The following is a 22,418-nucleotide window of genomic DNA, read 5'->3' as shown; positions in this document are numbered from 1 at the left end:
GTGAGGAAATGTCTCCTCATCTCCATCCCAAATGGTCTACCCTGTATCCTCAGACTATGACCCCTGATTCTGGATTCCCACCATCGGGAACATCCTTCCTGCATCTACCCTGTCTAGTCCTGTTAGAATTTTATAAGTTTGTATGAGATCCCCCCCACTTATTCGCCTGAACTCCAGCGAAAACAATCCTAACCTAGTCAATCTCCCCTCATACATCAGTCCCGCCATCCCCGGAATCAGCCTGGTAAACCTTTGCTGCACTCCCTCGAGAGCAAGAATATCTTTCCCCAGAAAAGGAGACCAAAACTGTACACAATATTTGAGGTGTGGTCTCACCAAGAGCCTATATAATCGCAACAACACATCCTTGCTCCTGTACTCAAAACCTCTCGCAATAAAGGCCAACATACCATTTGCCTTCTTTACCGCCTGCTACACCTGCATGCTTACCTTCAGTGACTGGTGCACAAGGACACCCAGGTCCCGCTGCACACTTCCCTCTCCCAATTTACAGCCACTCTGCCTTTTTGTTTTAGCTTCCAAAGTGAATAACCTCACATTTATCCAAATTATACTGCATCTGCCACTGATTTACCCGCTCACCCAACCTGTCCAGATCATTCTGAAGGATCTCTGCATCCTTGTCACAGTTCACCCTCCCATGCAACTTGGTATCATCTGCAAACTTTGAGATGTTACATTTTGTTCCCTCACCCAAATCATTAGTATATATTGTGAATAGCTGGGGTCCAGCACCAATCCCTGTGGCACCTCCCCTAGTTAATTCCTGCTAATGTGAAAAGCACCCATTAATTCCTACTCTTTGTTTCCTCTCTGCCAACCAGTTTTCTATCCATCTCAACAACTTCCCCCAATCCCATGCACTTTAATTTTGCACGATAATCTCTTGTGCGGGATTTTGTCAAACATCTCTGAAAGTCCAAATATACCACATCTACTGGTCCCCCCTTGTCAACTCTACAAGTTACATCTTCAAAGAATTCCAACAGATTTGTCAAGCATGATTTCCCCTTCATAAATCCATGGTGACTCTGTCTGATCCTGCCACTGCTTTCTAAATGCTCTGCTATAAAGTCCTAAATAATGGATTCGAGAATTTTCCCCACTACCGATGTTAAACTTACTGGTCTGTAATTCCCTGTTTTCTCTTTAGCTACATCTCTGAATACTGGAGTGACATTCGCTACCCTCCAATCTACAGGGACTTGTTCCAGTGTCTATAGAATCCTGTAAGATGGCCACCAATACATCCACTATTTCTAGAACTACTTCGTGAAATACTCTGGGATGCAGATTATCAGGCCCTGAGGATTTATCCACCTTCAATCCCATCAATTTTCCCAGCACTATTTCTCTACTAATATTGATCTCCCTCAGTTCTTCCCTCTCTCTAAATCTTGCATTCTCCAACATTTCTGGCATCTAATTTGTGTCCTCTTTTGTAAAGACAGAACCAAAGAATGTATTCTATTGCTTGGCCATTTCTTTGTCCCATGGTGTACATTGAGTATCCACCCATCTCAATTTATACCCATTCAAGTAATAAGCTGTCTTCCTATTATTGCTACCAAAGTGGATAATCTCACATTTATCCACATTATACTGCATCTGCCATGCAGATGCCCACACACTCAACCTGTCCAAATCATGCTGGAGCAGCCTCTGCATCCTCCTAACAGCTCACCCTCCCAGCCAGCTTTGTATTATCTGTAAATTTGGAAATAATACACTCAGTTCCCTCTTCTAAATCATTAATATATAATGTGGACAATTGGGGTCCGAGCACAAATCCCTGCGAAACCCCACTAGTCACTGACTGCCAATCAGAAAAAAACCCATTTACACCATCTCTTTGCTTCCTGTCTGCTAACCAGCTTTCTATCATCTCAAGACATTACCAGCAGTCCTATGTGCTTTAACTTTGCATAGTAGTCTGTTATGTGAGACCTTGTCTAAAGCCTTCTGAAAGTCTAAATAGACTACATCAACTTGTTCTCCTCGGTCAACTCTACTAGTTACATCTTCAAAAAATTCTAATAGATTGGTCAAGCATGATTTTCCTTTTGTAAATCCTTGCTGACTTTGTCTGATTATCCCACTGCCTTCCAAATGCTAAGTTATGAAATCCTTGGTAATGGACGCTAGCAACTTCCCCATGCTGACACTAGGCTCACTAGGCTACAGTTCCCAGTTTTCTCTCTACCTGCCTTTTTGAATAGTGGGCTTACATTAGCTATCCTCCAATCTGTAGGAACTATTCCAGAGCCCAAAGAATTTTGGAAAATAACCACCTATTTCCAGGACCACTTCCCTAAGTACTCTGGGATGAAGGTTATCAGGACTTGGAGATTTATCCCATCAATTTCCCCAAAACCATTTCTCTACTAATGCTAATTTCCTTCAGTTCCTCGCTAAAGTATGTTTCTCTCAGCACTTCTGGCACATTATTCATGTCTTCCTTTGTGAAGACTGAAACAAAGTACAAATTTAATTCCTCAGTTATTTCTTTATTCCCCGTTATGAGTTCTTCCGTTTTTGAATGTAAGGGGCCTACGTTCGCTTTTGTCAATCTTTTTCTCTTCATATGCCTCTAGAGATTTTTACAGCCAGTTATGTTCCCTGCTAGTTTACTTTCATACTCCATTTTTCCCTTCTTCATCCCTTGGTGCTTCTTTGCTGAATTTTAATCTGCTCCCAATCCTCACGCCTATTGCTTTTTCTTGCCAATTTGTATGCAAAACATGTTCCTTTGGCTGTTATAACAGGCAAATACTGACTGTACCCAATCAACCTGTGCTTGCAAAACTCAAAACACAGTGCCCAACATTTGACGGTGGAGAAGAGGATTAGAGGGTGGGAGGATGTACAGTAGATTTCCAGGAGGATTTTGGAAGCTGGGAGTGAGGTGCAGGTGCTAACTGAGGGATTTCTAGAGAATGGGATGATGAGAAGGGAATAGTGAATAACAATTGCGAGTAGGATACTGGATGATTGGTTTTTCTGGCTATTTGACTAACAGCTAGTAATGGCCTGGACTGGGGACCAGTTTACTAATATTCTTTAGGGAAGGAAATCTACTGTCCTTACTCGGTCTGGCATGTATGCAATGCCAGATCCATAGCAGTGTAGCTGACCATATTTGTCCCTGGTAAACAACTCAGTTACATTCAAGAAGGCAGCTCACCACCTCTCAAGGGAATTCGGGATGGGTAATAAATGCTGGTTGTATGAGTGACATCCACATTCCATTTGATTTGATTTATAATTTTCACATGTATTGGTATACTGTGAAAAATATTGTTTCTTGCACACTATACAGACAAAGCATACCATACATAGGGAAGGAAACGAGAGAGTGCAGAATGTAGTGTTACAGTTATAGCTAGGGTGTAGAGAAAGATCAACTTACTGTGAGGTAGGTCCATTTAAAAGTTTGAAGAAGCTGTTCTTGAGTCGGTTGGTACGTGACGTCAGACTTTTTTTTTCCGATGGAAGAAGGTGGAAGATAGAATGTCTGGGGTGCATGGGGTCCTTAATTATGCTGGTGCTTTTCTGAGACAGCGGGAAGTGTTGACGGAGTCAATGAATGGGAGGTTAGTTTGTGTGATGGACTGGGCTTCGTTCACAACTTTTTGTAGTTTGTTGCGGTCTTGGGCAGAGCAGGAGCCATATCAAGCTGTGATACAACCAGAAAGAATGCTTTCTACGGTGCATTTATAAAAGTTGGTGAGAAAGCAGAGGTGTTGTGGGCGTGAATGAATAGAAAGGTGCTGATCTGGATGGCGTGGTACTACAACAGTCTTTTTCAATAACTGACCTTCAAATCTGGTACAGCTTTTGTAGCTTTTAAAACCTAATGCTGTCTCATGGCTAAAATGTTGACATTTAACTTTTTCCCATTCCTTGTGAATTTTGTAAGATCGCATTGATATTTTAATTATTTGATTCAACTCTAAATATAACTTTTCAGAAAGTGGCCAACAATATAACAATATTAAGCAGTGGAAAACACTGGAACCCAAGGGAACTTGTGATGTAAAAACAGGCAGTTTGGCTCAACCAGTTCATAATATCATCTTCCACTAGCCCTAATCCTAATCCGTGCTCACCCTGTTCCTGCATCCCTTCAACTCCTTTCCCTTCCACTGGTAATCAGAGTCAGCATTTTCAGGGCCACAGCAAAACTTTGTTCTGTTGAGCTTTTCACTACTTTAGGATGTCCCAAAACACGTCACAGTGTGCTCTGAAGTGACAACCAATTTGCACACAGTAAACTCGCACAGACAGTAATGTGTTCGTAACTGGATCAGTTATTTGAGTGATGCTAGTGAACGAATAAATATTGCTGATGCTGGGAATAACTCCCCTCTTATTCTTCAAAGTAATTGAGTGAAATCTTTTACATCTGTCAAGCCTCAGTTTAATCCTTATTGGAATGATGTCATGTCTGACTGCACAGCTCTCCCTCAGTACTGCATCGCAGCAAAACGACATCACCATCAGGAGCGGGCTGGCAGAATAACACAAAGCTGCCTGAAGGAGTGCGCAGGGAATGCTGCATCGCCAGAAGCAAATTAGGCCAAAGATTTCCTTTAAGACTAGCTAACCTAATTCTGAATATCCAAGAGATTTACCTGCTCCTCTAGTACCTATGGCAACCAATTTATTTATAGAGAACTAATCATAGGGCATTATATGCTGCACTTATTCTCGGATAGAAACAGGAAACAAAAGCAATCATCTGCAACAACCAAACATTTCAGAAATCTATTTCAGTTCAGTTACATCATTGAATCTATAATCTCAAAGGGATTTTTCATTAAATCTTCATTCCTAATGGAAGAATTATAGCTATTGCTATTTGTCTTTATTCAGGGTAAGATGGATATATTGTAGCACTGGGGCAGTCGCAATTCAACACATCCATTTCAGACATCTGATGCTACATAGATGTCGCTTTACCCTGCATCTGTGCGGGAATCCCATGTACAAATGAAGTCACAGTCTTCTCTCTTTTTGTAATGTTTCCTGTTACGAACTCATATAGACACTGGTTCAGTCTCAACTGGAATACTGTGCCCAATTCTAGGCACTGCACTTCAAGTTACGTAGATAGATCAGAGAGGTTGGGACTGTTCTCCTCAGAGGTGAGGAGGCTGAGAGATCGGGAGACACTGTTAAAGACGTCATAGAGGTTTACAGCATGGAAGCGAGCCCTTCGGCCCAACCTGTCCATGCCACCCACTTTTTAAACCGCTAAGCTAGTCCCAATTGCCTGCATTTGGCCCGTATCCCTCTAAACCCATGTAACTGTTTAAATGCTTTTTAAACAACAAAATTGTGCCCGTCTCTACTCTTACCTCTGGCAGTTTGTTCCAGACACCACCCTCTATACATAGAGGGTGGTGTCTGGAACAAGCTGGAATTACCCCTCTGGACCCTTTTGTATCTCTCCCCTCTCACCTTAAACCTATGTCCTCTAGTTTTAGACTCCCCTATCTTTGGGAAAAGATATTGACTATCTAGCTGATCTATGTTTCCATTGGTGGATAGATTGAGAACAAGAGGGCAGAGATGCAAGGTGATTGGTTGAAGAAGCAATGGCGACATGAGGAGAAACTTCTTTCACCCAGTGAGTGGTTTGGATCTAGAACGCACTGCCTGACAGTGTGCTGGGGGGAGCTTCTGTCAAGCCATTCAGCACAGGCTGGATCTCTGCTGTGATAATCTACACTGTTCCAAAATCTACCTGTATTCATTAAACTGACTTACATGGTGACACCTGTCGATGGAACTGCCCGTGTCTCTCAGGGCAGCAGGAGGAAGGAAACAATCGAAACAAAACTCTGCAGTCAGGCTCAGCTGCAAAGAAGCAGCCCTTCACAAAGCGGAGTAATTGCTGTAAAGCATGAACACACAAACCAGCAGGATACATTAAATATTCATACCAACCAATACACTGATGGCTGGCATTCAGTCATCTGTCGTTTAACTCTGATCAGAGGAAGCAGCTGAGAGGGAAGCAGGACCTGGAACGGAGGAGTTTCAGGAGAGGAGTTTGGGGCAGGATGAGGAGAGGAAAGAATCAGGTTCCGTTCTAATATTAACACTGACAGCTATCAGATCTGGACAGCAACCTCTGACACTCTTATTTTTAGCACTGCTTGCAAGGACTCGCTGACCTAATTTGTCCCTGATGAAGATTAGCTGACTACACACCTCTTCTCTCAGCTTTTGCTGATGGCTTTTTAAAATAAGATTATTATTGCTAAGCTATTTCTGGACCACATACAGCATGCATCAATTGAAACTGAGGTCAAAGCCAAAGTCAAGGATGAGCATATCCAGCAGTTGACATTGATCTCCAGATGATCTACAATGATGTTTAGTTAGCTCAAAATGTCAATCAAATGCTGAACCGTGGATCATAAGATCATAAGAAATAGGAGCAGAAGTTGTCTATTCAGCCCACCAAGCCTGCTTCACCATTCAGTAACAAATCTCACACTGGTCTTAACTCCATTTAGAATCATAAAACTATAAAGCACAGAAGGAAGCCATTCGGCCCATTGAGTCTGCACCAACCACAATCCCACCCAGGCCTTATCCCCATAACCCTACTAACTCCCTGACACTAAGGGGCATTTTAGCCTGACCAATCAACCTAACCTGCATATCTTTTGAGTGTGGGAGGAAACCAGAGCACCCAGAGGAAACACAGGGAGAACGCACAAACTCCACATAGAAAGTGACCTGAGGTTGGAATTGAACCCGGGTCCCTGGCGTTGTGAGGCAGCAGAGTGCTAACCACTGAGCCATCATGCCTGTCCCCCATAAACTTCCAATTCTTTGTCAATCAAAAACCTGTCCACCACAGCCTTGATTCAATGACCAGCCTTTCTAAAGCCTCATCACCCTCAGCGAAGTAACTCCCCCTCAGGTTGGACAAGATCCTCTCGACCCCCCCAGCTGTGTGTTTCCTGTTGGTGGGAGGTGGTGTGCTGTTTGCAAGCAGTTGGATTCTCTGGTCCCGCTGCGGTCAATGGGAATTCCCATTGATGCCACCCCACACTGGCGGGAAACCCACGGGTGGGGGTACACTGCTGGCAGAACCAAGAGTCCCGCCAGTGTGAACAGCCAGAGAATTCCAGCTCTCCTCTTTAAATGAGTCATCCCTTCTTTTTAAGCTGTGTCCCTAGTTCTAGATTTTCCACAAGAGAAACATCCTCTCAGTGTTTACCCTTCAGAGTCTTATTTGTTTCAATAAGATCACCTCTCATTCTTCTAAACCCCACTGAGTATAGGATCAACCTGCTCAACTTTTTGTCAAAGTAATCTTTACTCTGGGAATCAGCCGAGTGAACCTTGACTGAACTTTCTCCAATGCCAGTAAACCCCACGCCCTTCAGGAGGCCAAAACTGCACACAGTACTCCAGGAGAGTTGAGAGGTTAAATCAAGAACAATGTATTAGAAAGTTCTAACCTTGCTTTTTCAAGATCTTTAGCTTATAGCAAATAAGGAAGAGAAGGGTGAGATATAGGTGTTTAAAGGATTGGAGGAAAAATAATGAGTTTGAGTAACTGAACTTTGAATCATTGGTTAAAAAGTTGAAATTACTTTTGTGATTTTAACAGGTAAAATTTATTGTCCAATCTATCTGATCTAATTATTTTTGGCAATAACCAATACGTATCTCCCCCAACCCATTACCTAACCAGCCTCTACGCAGGAAGAGAAAATGATTCAAAAATTCCCTTGCGTCACATTGAAACTGCCTTCGAACCTCAGTGAGCACCCTGACTACAGAGGCAATGCCTCAGAGGGAGAGAGAAGATGCTGTACATGGGTTGAGAGAAAAGGCACAACATCCCTTTTGTTCGAGGGCAAAATGCCAACAGCTAGATACCATGACTGCCCAACGCGCAAATCCAGCTCTGAGGAAGGGTCACCCAGGCACGAAACGTTGGCTCTATTCTCTCTCCACAGATGCTGTCAGAGCTGCCGAGATTTTTCAGCATTTTCTGTTCTTGTGCAAGTCCAGTGCAGTACTGAGAAAGTGCCAGTGTGTCAGGCGTGCTGTATGTTGGAAACTTTAAGGCCTGAATTTTACATTTATCAGCCTCTCTCCCAGAATCATACAGGTTTTATTTGATTGGATTGGATGGATTTCCTAGTCCCTATCCAGGCCCCGGGGCTGACAAATACCTTGATCACCTTGCTAGCCAACATAAACCAACTATTCATAAACTGCTAATTGAAAGAGACACTTTCCTCAGCTTAGCAAATCATCAAGAATCACACAGCACAGAAGTAGGACATGTGGACCATTGTGCACATGTTGACTCTTTAAAAGAGCTATCCAATTAATCAAACTTTCATACCTGCGGGATTCTCCGGTCCCGCTGGCACGCACTCCCGCCCACAGGTTTTCCATTGGCATGGGGTGACATCAATTCCCACTGACAGCAGTGGGACCAGAGAATCCCGAAACTGGCAAATAACGCGCCACCTCCGGCCGGCAGGAAACTCCAGAGAATCTCGCTCTACCTGGCTCATTCCCTATATGCTCTACTACCAATGGGGAAAAAATGGTGCGACTGTTGATCAAACCACCAGGAAGCCCAATGTTAGACACACAGCTTCACAGTAATGTAGCACTTAGGAGTGGATTAAGCTGATGGTTGGCACTATTCTGCATGAACTGATAACGATACCTCTTGCCCAGGTTGTTGGCTGGTGTGGCCAGGTTTCGGGAGCTTGCTGCTGCCTTTCGCTGGGCTGGTCCCTTCTTACTGCGGCTGTTACTGCTGCCACGGTTACTGCTATCACTTTCTTCCCGACTTGGCGTGCTGCTCCCTTTGCTGTTTAGATCCCTCAGCACATCGTAGTTTATCTTGCTCGAGATCTTCTTCTGCTCCAGCATTTTTTCGATGGCCTCTCCTGCCGTGCTGGCTCGGATTGGCTCGCGTTTCTTTGACGATTTTCTGGGCTTTGAAGAAATGGAAAGTTGATAATAAATTTCCAGCTGCACGTTATTCTAAGCCATGAACAAGAGCAACAGCAGGGGTGGCATGGTGGCACAGTGGTTAGTGCTACTGCCTTACAGCTCCAGGGACCTGGGTTTGATTCCCAGCTTGGGTCACTGTCTGTGTGGAGTCTGCACATTCTCCCTGTGTCTGCATGGGTTTCCTCCAGGTGCTCCAGTTTCCTCCCACAGTCTGAAAGATGTGCTGGTTAGGTGTATTGGCCATGCTAAATTGCCCATAGACCTGGAATATAGGTTAGAGAGATTAGTGGGGTAAATATGTGGGGTCATAGATGGGTGGGATTGCTGTCAATGCAGGGGCTCAATGGGCCAGTGGTCTCTTTCTGCACTGTAGGGATTCTCTGATTCTAACTTATATTTATATAATGCCTTTAATGTTATAAAACTGTTCCATTGGAGCATTAGAAACAAAATCTGGCACCAAGCCAAATAAGGAGAAGTAGGATCAGATAGTTGGGACTATTTTCTTTAGAGAAGAGGAGGTTGAGGAGAGATTTGACAGAGGTATTCGAAATCATGAGGGGTCTGTTCAGTATAGATAGGGAGAAAGCACTCCCACTCATGAAAGGATTGAGAGCCAGAGGGCACAGATTTAAAGTAATTATTAATATTAATAATTGTGATAGGAGGAAAAACTTTTCCACACAGCGCGATTAGGAATGCTGTGTCAATTAATTCATGTTAATTGAAGCATTCAAAAGGGAATTAGACTGTTATTTGAAACGGAAGAAGATTCCGGGTTATGGCGAGAAGGCGGAAGAATGGCACAAAGTGAGCTGTTCATTTGGAAAGCTGATGCAGATGCTGATGGTTAAATGGCCTCCTACTGTGCCACACCAATTCTGTGATTCTCAGACACAAGTTTGGTCAAGGAGGAGGTTTTATTTTGTAGGAGGAGAAAGGGATAGTGGGATGGAAAGATTTGGAAAGGGAACTTAACAGCTTTGGCACCTGAAAGCTTGGCCACTAATAATGGATCAATTCAATCAAGGGTGTTCAAAATTCCAGAATATATAGTAGCACAGAAATCTCAGAGGATGTGGAGCAGGAGGAGATCAGACATTGTGAGGGGTAAGAGCATGGGAGCTGGAGAGGATTATAGAGATAGTGAAGGGTAAGGGTATGGGACTGGAGGAGATTACAGAGATAGTGAAGGGTAAGGGAATGGGACTGGAGGAGATTACACGGATAGTGAGGGGTAAGGGCATGGAGGCCATGAAGACGAGAATAAGAATTTTGAAATCAAGGTATCCCTTTCCTGGGAGTCAATGTCAGTTAGCACAGGGTGACTGATGAGTGATTGGGATTTGTTGTGAGTTAGCGAGTTCCGGATAACCTCAAGTTTACAGAGGGTAAAATGTGAAAGGCCAGACAAAAATATGTTGGAAGGAATGAAGACATTTCAGATTAAGATTAAGATTTCAACATTATAAGATTGTGTGCACAGGGCAACCAAAGATCTTAGACACTGGTCATAATAATGATAAAGTAGTCAAGGGGGTGGTAATGACGAAAGAGAACACAGACAAAGAATGATCAGTTATTAGGAACACCAGGCAGAGTCAGAGCATGGGGTAGAGAGAGTGCACGCGGCAGAGAGGGAGCACGTGGCAGAGAGGAAGGGAGCATGCAGAAGAGAGAGAAAAAGAGAGGAGGCACCAAAGAGAGATAGAGAGGTGTCAGTGGGAGAGGGAGAGGGGGGATGCCAGAGAGACGGTGGCATTTGATGCAGTGCACACATCAGGCTGAGCAAGAGCAACCGAGAGGGAGTGTTGTGACTGAGAGTTAGAGTCGTAAAGGAAGAGAAACACACACATTGGAAAGCTTGCACAGTTGTTAAGGGACTATTAGATTGATAATATCATCATTATTATCTATCAACAAATGACATTTAACACAACGGCTGGTAGGATGCTGTGAACTAAGGAATCAGTAAAATTTAATGATGAAACCATTAAATTTAAGGATGCAAATATCTGCAATTCCAAAGAACTGTAGCTTAGGGACCTCAGTTAGTAAAATCATTCCAGTAAAATTACCTTCTGCTCTTTATAAATCCCAAGCTCTTTCTCTTTTGCTATCCGTTCCTCCTTTTCTGCAAAGAAAATATAAACATTATTTTCAGGATATAGGAATGATCTTCCCTTTGGTGAATTGACCAGAGTGGCATGGATGGCACAATGGCACAGTGATTAGCACTACTGCATCACAGCACCAGGGACCCAGTTCGATTCTGGCCTTGGGTGACCGTCTACGCTTTCCCCATGCCTGCTTGGTTTCCTCCTGGTACTCCTGTTTCTTCCCATAGTCCAAAGATGTGCAGGTTAGGTAGATTATCCATGGTTAATGCATGGGATTGGGCCTAGATAAAATGCTCTTTTGAAGAGTCGGTGAAGACTTAATGGGCCAAATGGCCTCCTTCTGTACTGCAGGGATTCTATGGTTCTAGGGAAAGATCACATCCTGAAATGTTAGTGTTCAAAATTATGTGGGGCACGGACAGGGTGGATAGGGAGCAGCTTAGTTGAAGCGTCAGTTACAAGGGGGCACAAGTTAAAAGTGAGGGGTGGGAGGTTTAGGGGGGATTTGAGGAAAAACTTTTTTACCCAGAGGGTGATGAAGGTCTGAAATGCGCTGCCTGCGAGGGTGGTGGAGACAGGATCCTTTAGAAAGTGCCTGGATGAGTAGTTGGGACATCCTAACACTCAAGGCTATGGGCCAAGTGCTGGCAAGTGGGATAAGGTGGGCAGGTCAGAGTCTTTAATGCATCAGTGCAGACTTGATAGGCCAAAGGGCCTCTTCTGCATTGTAGGATTCTGTTAACTGGGTGTCTCTCTTCATAGATGCTACCTACTGAGCATTTCCATTTTTATTCCCGAATTCCAGCATCCTCAGTATTTTAGTTTTGAGTCAGATGGTGAAGAGTTCCATCAGTGGTTTGTGGAAGGTGGGCTGACTTCAGGTGACGCAGCAGCTGGGGAGGGTGCTGTCACACTCAGTAAACCTGGGCCAGGAGGGGCAGTGCCGATCCCAGCCCATCATTAATCTGGGGCCTCGCTGGAAAGTGCACATAGGTGCTGGGTGACATAAGAACATAAGAACATAAGAAATAGGAGCAGGAGTAGGCCATCTAGCCCTTCGAGCCTGCCCCGCCATTCAATAAGATCATGGCTGATCTGTCGTGGCTCAGTTCCACTTTCCCGCCCTCTCCCCATAACCCTTAATCCCCTCTCTTATCAAAAACCCATCAACCCGCTTCTTAAAAACATTTAGCGAGGCAGCCTCCACCACTTCAACGGGCAGAGAATTCCAGAGATTCACCACCCTTTGAGTGAAGAAGTTCCTCCTCAACTCCGTTCTAAACCGCCTCCCCTTTATCTTGAGGCTGTGCCCCCTAGTCCTACTGTCTTTTTTGAGCAGGAAGAGTCTCTCCACCTCTATCCTATCCATCCCATTCATCATCTTATACGTCTCAATGAGATCTCCCCTCATTCTTCTAAACTCTAACGAGTACAAGCCTAGTTTATTCAGCCTCTCCTCATAGCTCAATCCCCTCAACTCCGGTATCAGCCTAGTAAACCTCCTCTGCACTCCCTCCAGGGCCAAAATATCCTTGCGCAGGTGCGGCGCCCAAAACTGCACACAGTACTCCAGCTGCGGCCTCACCAATGCCCTATACAGCTGCAGCAAGACCTCCCTACTTTTATATTCAAATACTACAGTCCAATAGAATCCCAACACATGATAAATAGTCACTGAAACCAGAGCCGTCAGCACTTGGGTAAGTTTGTTCCCAGTTCCATGTGACTGCCATTTTGTGAAGGAGAAGAGCATCATCTCAAAAGAGTCTTTTCCAACTTCAGGAATTGCCAAAGTGGTTTGCAGCCAGTTAAGTACTTTTTTGAAGTCCAGTCACCATTGTGATAGATCAGATGTCCAACTGTACTCAATACGGGGAGATAAAAACCCTGGAATTAGTTAACAGTTGGACAAAGATGGGATAGGATTCCTGTTTCTCTCTCCCCTAGGATTGAGTTAACTGGCCACCCCCATGTACACTGCCACCTCCTGAATAAACATTCCCTCTGGGATGAGCACAATCTTGTGCAGCTGTCAAATCCTCAGCAACAACACAGTTCATTGCTTATTCTACACTGACTGTGTGGATGCTATCTAGTCCAAAAAAATATATAAAATTCGCAATGCACTGCAGCTGAGGTGGCTTTACAAAACCAATGGTGCAGATAAAAGGTACCTGCTGAACATGTGAAAGAGAAAATGCTGCAGATAAGCAACTTGTCAACATCTGCAAACATTCTGGATGAGGGTTCCAATGGATCGTCTCCACCCAAACTATTCACTAGCCTCTCCTGTTCACAGATGCTCACTGACTTGCAGGATTTTTTAACTTCTTTTTCAGAAAAAAAGCATTTGGAAATTTGATTCAGGACGGAATTCGATTTGAGACAGATTGTACAGTTTGATGTGAAACGTGAACGCGATAGTGACCTTCCTGATCTACTCCAGTCCTTAGCGATGCCCTCCCCCGCCTGCCCTGAGGTCCGGCTTTCCAATTTCTCCTTTCTACCTGTGCTTTCCCACCCTCCTCAGATGCTCTCACCCTTTTGTTCCTTCAGATAATCTGCGTTTTCCCTCAGCCACAGCTCGGTTTTCATTTCCACCTCCTTCTCGGTCAGTAGATACTGCGCACAAAAAAAAATACAAGGTGTGATCGCAGCCAAAAGTCAACTGTACAGTGAACTGCTAAAATTGCAACATGGCTAGTGTGAAAGAGCTGCAGTGCACAGCTTCCTGACAGATAAATGAAGACACACCGCCTCTTGGTGCAATTCTGTCACACGCTTCCAGTAAATCTCTACCACAACCTCTAGTTATACAGTTCCCTTAATGTAGTAAGACATTTTAAGGCTCCTCGCAAGAGCATTATCAAACACTGAGCCACATAAGCAGATATTAGGGCAGGTCACGAAAAACTTAGTCAAAAGGCTAAAGTTTTCAAGAGAAAGAACAGGTCAGACAGGGAAAGGTTTAGAGAAGGAATTCTGGAGTTTTGAGCCCCAACAACTGAAAGTTCAGCTGCTAATGACAGAGAGCTGAAGTGAAGGTAGCTCAGAGGGCTGTCAGGCTAAGAGGGATTACGGGGACAGGAAGAGATAAGGCTACAGAGGCCTTTGAAAATAAGGATGGAAATTTTAAGATTGGGCTATTGCTTAACTTTGGTGCAAGTTAGGACAGCAGAGGGTTGAATGGCTTCAAATTTACAGAGGCTTGAATATGGGAGAGCAACTAGGAGTGTGTTGTAATAGTCACCTGTAGATATCAAAGGCATTGAAACAGGAACAGGCCATTTGGCCCATCAAGCCTGTTCCACCATTCAGTTAGATCACAACTGATCATCGATTTTAATTACACTCTCCTACACTACCTCCATGAATGAGGTTTAGTAGCAGATGAACTGAGGCAGGTGCAGAGTCGAACAGGGCTAAAGAAGAGGAAATAGATGGTCTTGGTGATGCTGTGCATTTTGACTTGAAAACTCATCTCACAGTCAAACCTGATAGCAAAACTGCAAACAATCAGGTTCAGCTGCAGACAGTTACCAGGGAGAGGGACAGAGTCGGTTGTTAATGAGTGGAAAGCCAATATTTCAATTTCTACTTATCCAGTTCAGGATGCTGGACAAGTATTCTGATCATTTTGAAACAGTCGAGAGAGTTTTGATGAAGTCCAGCTGGGTATTGTCAGAAACCCAAGTGTTTGCAAATGATTTCGCAGAGGGAAAGCAAGTAGAAGAAGAGACATGGATCAATCCTGGGTAAACCCAACAGGTAACAGTCCAGGAGTGGCAAGAAAGGCCATTGTAGCTGATTCTCTCTCTCTGGCTACAATTAGATGGATTAGAATCCGGGAAAATCATAGGACTGGGGAGATTCCAGAGATAGGCGAGATTTGCAAAGCAGACTGAGAATATTAAAATGGAGATACAGTCAGACCAGGACACAGTGCACCGTGGTACTGCAACAGCAGGATATGGGCAGCAGAGTAATAGGTCAATGATTCATTTTGGTAGGACAAACTTGAATACAGATTACAAGGTCAATGGCAGGGTTCTAAGGAATGTGGAGGAACAGAGAGATCTTGGGGTTCATATCCACAGATCTCTGAAGGTTGCCACTCAAGCGAATACAGCCATGAAGAAGGCCTATAGTGTGTTAGCGTTTATTAACTGGGGGTTTGAGTTTAAGAGTCGTGGGGTTATGCTGCAACTACACAGGACCTTGGTGAGACCACATTTGAAATATTCTATAAGAAGGATGTGGAAGCATTGGAGAGAGTGCAGAGGAGATTTACCAGGATGCTGCCTGATTTGGAGGGTAGGTCTTATGAGGAAAGGTTGAGGGAGCTGGGGCTTTTCTCTTTAGAGCGAAGGAGGATGAGAAACAACTTAATAGAGATTTATAAGATGATGAGGGAGATTGATAGAATGGACATGCAGAGACTATTTCGTCGGGTGGATATAGCTGTTACTAGGGAATATAACTGTAAGGCTCATGGTGGGAGATATAGGAGGGATGTCCAAGGTAGATTCTTTACTCAGAGAGTGGTGGGGTGTGGAATGCACTGCCTGCTGTGATAGTGGAGTTGGACACTTTAGGAACTTTCAAGTTGTTATTGGAGAGGCGCATGGAGCACTTCAGAATGATAGGGAGTGGGATAGCTTGATCTTGGGTTTGGACATAGCTCGGCACAACATCGAGGGATGAAGGGCCTGTACTGTGCTGTACTGTTCTATCTGCCTGCAATCCTTTGCCAGTTTCAGACAGTAACTGGCTGCTAGAAGTTGCAGCTGGAATGCAAAGACTGTCCTGCCGATTTTGCGACCTGAGGTAGTGTTCATCATGACTGCCATCTCACCAAACAGGAGGGTGGTGAGTGAAAATAGCAGACTCATTGCAAAGCGCTGTGCCATGGCCTTGGTATTTCCAGAAACAATGCAACTGAAATCCAATTCCTCCCAATGATAATGTAAAGATGTAAACCGAGAGAATGAATTATTCTGCACAATGTCCAACATTCCTTTGAGAGGATGTCACTGCGAGGAAATTGAGCTTTTCCTACCCTTACTCAGTGTCACTGTCACATTTCCAAAGAGCAACAGTTTGCAGGGTCAGGTACACAGCACGAGAGACTGTGTGTGTGTGTGTGGGACGGGAAGTGCGTACGTGACAGAGAGATAGAGAGCGCGTGGGAGTGCAAGTTACAATTTGCTCCTATCTGCCCAGCTGAACCACAAGCCAGCTCGCTTTGATGCAAAGCCATCATTCCAAGCACACTGCACAATCCCAGCTTGATAAAGTATTTTGGATGAGTAACAATAGACTATTATATAAGGTTACTTTTCCCAAATGAGTGCCTGCAACAAGAAAAGAGAAACCATCAAATGTGATTACAGTGTTGAAACCAGATTCTCTGACAACGAGCTGCTACACATGGTGAAAGAATTGCTCTTGTTTTACCTTCTCTTACATAAGGTGATCTACAGTCTCATATTCCCAGTCAGCAGGGCTGCAGAATGAGCTTACCCTATCGATTTCACTGTCATCGATGCCATTCAGGTCCAGTTCACCTTTCTGAGGATCAATGTCTGCAAGGAGAGAATATAAAAACACCTGTTTACTCCATGTACTGAAGGTCAAAATGTGTCCAGCGTGTGCAGAACTGGCTGGTCTCAATCAACAACTTTTATTTAAATAGTACCTCTATTATAGTAAAACATCTCATGACCCTTCAAGAAGCATTGGCAGATAAAAAGTTGAGAAGCAATGAAAATATTGGGAGGTGGCCAAAAGGTTGGTCAGAGAGGCTGAGAGAGATGCCGAGGTTATGGAGGGGGAATTCCAGAGCTTAAAATCCAGGCAGCTGAAGGCACGGTCACCAACAGTGGGACAAAGGGAGTGGGGAGCGAACGAGAAGCTAGAATTGGAGGAATGCAGAGTTCTCAGGAGCACTGTAAGGTTGTGGGAGTACAGAGATGTGCGGCCAAATTCCCCTCCAACTCGATTTTCAAATTTGCTGACAACACCACCGTAGTGGGTCGGATCTCAAACAATGACAAGACAGTTATCCCAACAATGATGGATAGAGAATCTGGTGAACTGGTGCGGCAACAATAATCTCTCCCTCAACGTCAACAAAACAAAGGAGATTGTCATCAACTTTAGGGAGCATAAAGGAAAACATGCCCCTGTCCACATCAACGGGGACGAAGTAGAAATGTTCGGGAGCTTCAAGTTATTAGGTGTCCAGATCACCAATTGTTCTGGATCCCCCTGTGCCAACACTATAGTTAAGAAAGCCCACCAATGCCTCTACTTTCTCAGAAAACTAAGGAAATTTGGCATGTCCACTATGACTCTCACCAACTTTTATAGATGCACCATAGAAAGCATTCTTTCTGGTTGTATCGCAACTTGGTATGGCTCCTGCTCTGCCCAAGACCGCAAGAAACTACAAAGGGTTGTAAATGTAGCCCAATCCATCACGCAAACAAGCCTCCCATCCATGGACTCTGTCTACACTTCCCGCTGCCTCAGCAAAGCAGCCAGCATAATTAAAGACTCCACACACCCTGGGCATTTTCTCTTCCACCTTCTTCCTTCAGGAAAAAGATACAAAAGCCTGGGGTCACGTACCAATTGACTCAAGAACAACTTCTTCCCTGCTGCTGTAAGACTTTTGAATGGACTTACCTTGCATTAAGTTGATCTTTCTCTACAACCTAGCTATGACTGTAACACTACATTCTGCACCTTCTCCTTTCCTTCTCCATGAATGGTATGCTTTGTTTGTATACAGCACAAGAAACAATACTTTTCACTGTATCCTAATATACATGACAATAATAAATCAAATCAAATCAAAAATGGGGAATGGCCATGGAGGATGGAAGCAGAAACACATGTTTTCACGGGCACCAGTTGTGCTCCAGGGGTTCCTCTGGGTGGATATCATACAGGTTTGGACCTCAGCAGGTCAGCGCTACTTTTCCCACCAACCTGTGAACATTCCCACATGACTCATTCACACACCATCTCTCTAACCAGGACCAGCCAATAGGGTCCACGAGCAAGAACACTAGCGGATTCCTCCAAGGGGACTCTGAAGCTGAACATAACAGAACCATAGGATGGTTAGTTTACTGGGAGATGGTGGGCTGAGACTGTCACTGGGCTATTATTCCAGAGCTTACTCAGTTCAACGGCAGCTAGGGATGGACAACAAATGCTGGTTCTGCCAGCGGCATCCACATCCTGTGAAAGAATACAAAATAGTACGGCACTGAAGGCCATTTGGCCCAAAACTCTTGACTGGCTCTTTCGAAGAGCAGTGCATTTCATCCTACTTCCCAGGTCCTCCCCATGTACTAGAATGCTTTTTTCCTTCAAGTATTTTTCTGATTCCTTTTTGAAAGCCAGTATTGAAACTACTTCCAGCACTCTTTATCAGGCAACACGTTCCAAATCCTTGGTCACTTTTGGTTTTTCTTGCCAATCACCAAGCCCATGACCCTCATTTCATCTTCATTTAAATAATTTCAACCCTACAGGATATCCAGATGGCTAGCCAAGTTGAAACCAGCTAACTTAGCAGAGACCACCCTCATGTCAAAATGTTTATGGACTTTGGGGTTCAATCAAAAAGATGGCTGTTACAGGTTGTCTGATTTTCAAGTTGACTACAGTTCAGAAACTTCTAACTGTAATTTACAGGACAAAGCTCAGTGCTCTTCCTTATGGAATCTCACACCTATCAATGTGTGGACACATGACAACCAGTGAAATAAGGGAACAGCAGATAGTTTGACTCCCCAGACTGGATTCCTAAAAAGAGAGAACCACCAAAACTTGTTATACCCAGAGAATGCTAATAGCCATCATCTATTTCCTAACATGAACAATGGATTTTGACCAGAGACATTGATTGTTTATCTGAAACTGACTCATCAATGGGCAACACTACTGGACTTAAGCTGCCTTGGCTTTTGGAAAGTTTGAGTGTTACATTCCTGGACTCCCAGAGCAATCTGCTGTAAGAAACTTAGGCTGTCAATACCAAAGTCAGACTCCAGCCTGCCGCAAGTATAAAACTCCTTGAAGCCTGGTTTTCTGGAAGATTCCAGCCATCATCTGTAGAGTGGACCAAATCTCTGGATACCAACCTCATCTTGCTGCATCATCACCAAATTTGAAGGAATTCTGCAATTCCAACTCAAACCAATCAGAATCTTAATTCCTACATGAAGGAACCCTCATCGGACTCTGACGTTCATCTGAATTAAAATCCCTACCTTTGCTGTTTTAGAAAAAATATTCCTAGGATGTGTGTGTGTGCGTGTGGTTGTGACGATCATCTCTCAGGTTTGAATGCATGAGTAAACAGTACTTTGGATTTAACCCGAGAGCTTGCCGCGAATCACTTTAAAATTTACGTTAAAAGTTTGAGGAAACATGCTATAGCCTACTTCAAAAATTAAATCACAAGATTATAACAATGGCTAGTGATAGATCGGGAGTACAGTTCCAAAATCCTGTTTATTATTTATTCTATTGCCAAATTAAAAGTTAACTGAAACATTAATTCTTACTCCCCCATCCTTACAATGAACCAACAACTTTTCCTTATTTTTAAATTGGGTTGTTCTTTTTGGGGGGGGGAGAGAATGAGGAGGTGGGAGGGTGGTTGTAAGTGGGGATTTGGCGTCCTTACATTCATGTGCACCTTATTGATGTTAAAAGTGAATGGGCTGTACTGATGATTAATTCTGAGCAGGTGGAGGGTTCCTCATTCAATGGGCTCATGCTTCAGGGGACAGCACTGAAATATCACAGTAATTGAATACAGATTCAATCCAGCTGCAGGTACAACAGGACCTTACCTAGCTTTGAAATGCAAGCTGTACACTGTGAATAGATTAAGACTGAGAGTTTTTTTTGAAGACAGCCGACTTTCTAAACAGCCCCATTATGGTGAGCTCTGATCCCGCCACGACGAGCTTTTCCTTTGAAGAAAGCCAGAGTCAGCATTTTCAAATTCAAAACTGAAACACAGTGCAATACTGAGGAGGAAATCTATTCCCATCGTGAAAAATAGAATAACAGAGACCCGGGAGTGAATTCCAGGCTGAAATCTAATTGAGGTTCCCGGGTTGGGAGGTTATTGAGGGGGTGGCTGCGGGGGTAGGATGGTAGTTATGTCAAATACACGTAGGAGCAAGTTACAGGTTGGAATCTAATCAAGGGATTTAGTTGCACATTTACAAGAGGGAGAAAAGTTTGTGTCTAATTTCTTTTACACAGTGGGCTGGAATGTGCTGAAATGAGCTGCCTGAAAAGGTGACGGAAGCAGAGTCCATGACAGAATTGGCTAAATATTTGTAACAGAAAGTTCTGGAGGGCTATAGCTCAAGTCTCTCTTCAGCACTGTCGCAGGTACCTCCCTTCTTCAAATCCATTCCTCTATCCCGGAGTCACACTCTAATAATCTCTCTCTCAATGTCAACAAAACAAAGCAGATAGCCATCGACTTCAGGAAGCATAGTGGAGGTCATGCTCTTGTCTACGTCAATGAGGACGAAGTGGAAATGGTCAAGAGCTTCAAGTTTTTAGATGTCCAGATCACCAACAACCTGTCCTGGTCCCGCCATGCTGATACTAAATTAAGAAAGTCCACCAATGCCTCTATTTTCTCAGGAGACTAAGGAAATTTGGCATGTCAGCTACTAGTCTCACCAACCGTTATAGATGCACCATAGAAAGCATTCTTTCTGGTTGTTTCACAGCTTGGTATGGGCTCCTGCTCTGCCCAAGACTGCAAGGGACCACAAAAAGTTGTGAATATAGCCCAATCCATCACACAAACCAGCCTCCCATCCACTGACTCTGTTTATACTTCTCGCTGCCTCGGAAAAGCAGCCAGCATAATCAAAGAACCCCCCAACACACCCCGGACATTTTCTCTTCCACCTTCTTCCATCGGGAAAAAGATACAAAAGTTTGAGGACATGTACCGACCGATTCAAGAACAGCTTCTTCCCTGCTGCTGTCAGACTTTTGAATGGACCTACCTTGCATTAGGTTGATCTTTCTCTACACCCTAGCTATGACTGTAACACTACATTCTACACCCTCTCCTTTATGTACGGTATGCTTTGTCTGTACAGTGCACAAGAGACAATACTTTTCACTGTATACTAATAGAGTATGTACGACAATAATAAATCAAATCAGACCAAATTAAGTCAGTCCCACTCTGCATCAGGCTTGGGGGCTCACTTCAGAACACACAGGCATTTGGCTTTCCTGAACCTTGTAGTAACATAATGTTTACAACACTGAAACAGGGTTAACTCAACAGGTCTAGGCCGATGTTTATACTCCACACAAACATCTGCCAACCCAACTTTGACTCACCCTATCAACATATCCTCATGTTCTTTTCTCCCTGTGTACTTATCTAGTTTTCCCTTAAATGCTATGACCTTCTCAAGTTTATTTGCAGGCAAGTTCTATATTCCCACCATACACTGGTAAAGATGTTTCTCCTGGATTCCCCATTGGGATTTCTAACTGACTACCTTTTTATGGCTGCTAATTTTGGTTCCCCCACCATAGAGTGGAAATATTTTCTTTTCATCTCCCCTGTCAGAATCCACGGTCATTTTGAAGGTCTCGATCAGTTCAGCCCACTTTGACATAGAGACCCAGCCCTGTTTAATTTTTCCTGCGGGACGTAACCTCTCTGGTATTTCTCTCGGAAATTATTTTTCATCTTCCTGAGGTTTCTACATCTTCTGTTTCAATACAGAGACCAGAACTGAGCACTGTACTCTAAGGTACTTAAAGAATCCATCAGTAACACACAGGCTATTGAATACTTTCTTCAGCGATATGGAAAAGAACGGAGATTAAATAAGTGCGAGGAGAGAATAACTGCAGCCCTAGAGCACAATCGAATGTCATTATCAACTGACTTCTTCTCCCCACAGATGTAACTCATTCCATTTTGAATATCTATTTAAGACTTGCCTGTTTGGGCCCATTGCCCAGCACCGACTAACTGCTCCTAAGGGCCCAATGATTAGAAGATGGGTCACAAAAGTCTTTCCCTTTTTCGACAAACACAAACAAAGTATGTTAAACATTAAATAAAGAATCTTGCGAAATGGGAATGACAGGTTTAATCTAAATGGTTTCAAATGATACAAGGGGACACGGTGGCACAGTGGTTAGCCCTGCTGCCTCACAGCATCAGGGACCCGGGTTTGGCTC

General features: G+C 43.9%; 1 protein-coding gene across 1 annotated transcript in view; it reads right to left on the bottom strand.

Annotated features, from left to right (window-relative positions):
* Positions 1-22,418, bottom strand: part of brf1b (BRF1 general transcription factor IIIB subunit b) — a 350,927-nt gene that overhangs the window by 52,439 nt on the left and 276,070 nt on the right. The window contains exons 12-15 of the mRNA XM_080202172.1: positions 16,674-16,735; positions 13,691-13,772; positions 11,109-11,164; positions 8,738-9,012 (exon numbers count right to left, since the gene is read on the bottom strand). Of these exons, the coding sequence (XP_080058298.1) occupies positions 8,738-9,012; positions 11,109-11,164; positions 13,691-13,772; positions 16,674-16,735 (475 nt within the window). The remainder of the gene's footprint in view (positions 1-8,737; positions 9,013-11,108; positions 11,165-13,690; positions 13,773-16,673; positions 16,736-22,418) is intronic.

This window comes from Carcharhinus amblyrhynchos, chromosome 14 (genome assembly GCF_965287045.1).
Source record: "Carcharhinus amblyrhynchos chromosome 14, sCarAmb.v2.hapA, whole genome shotgun sequence".
Lineage (NCBI taxonomy): Eukaryota > Metazoa > Chordata > Chondrichthyes > Carcharhiniformes > Carcharhinidae > Carcharhinus > Carcharhinus amblyrhynchos.
This window is presented reverse-complemented; position numbering and strand designations above follow the sequence as displayed.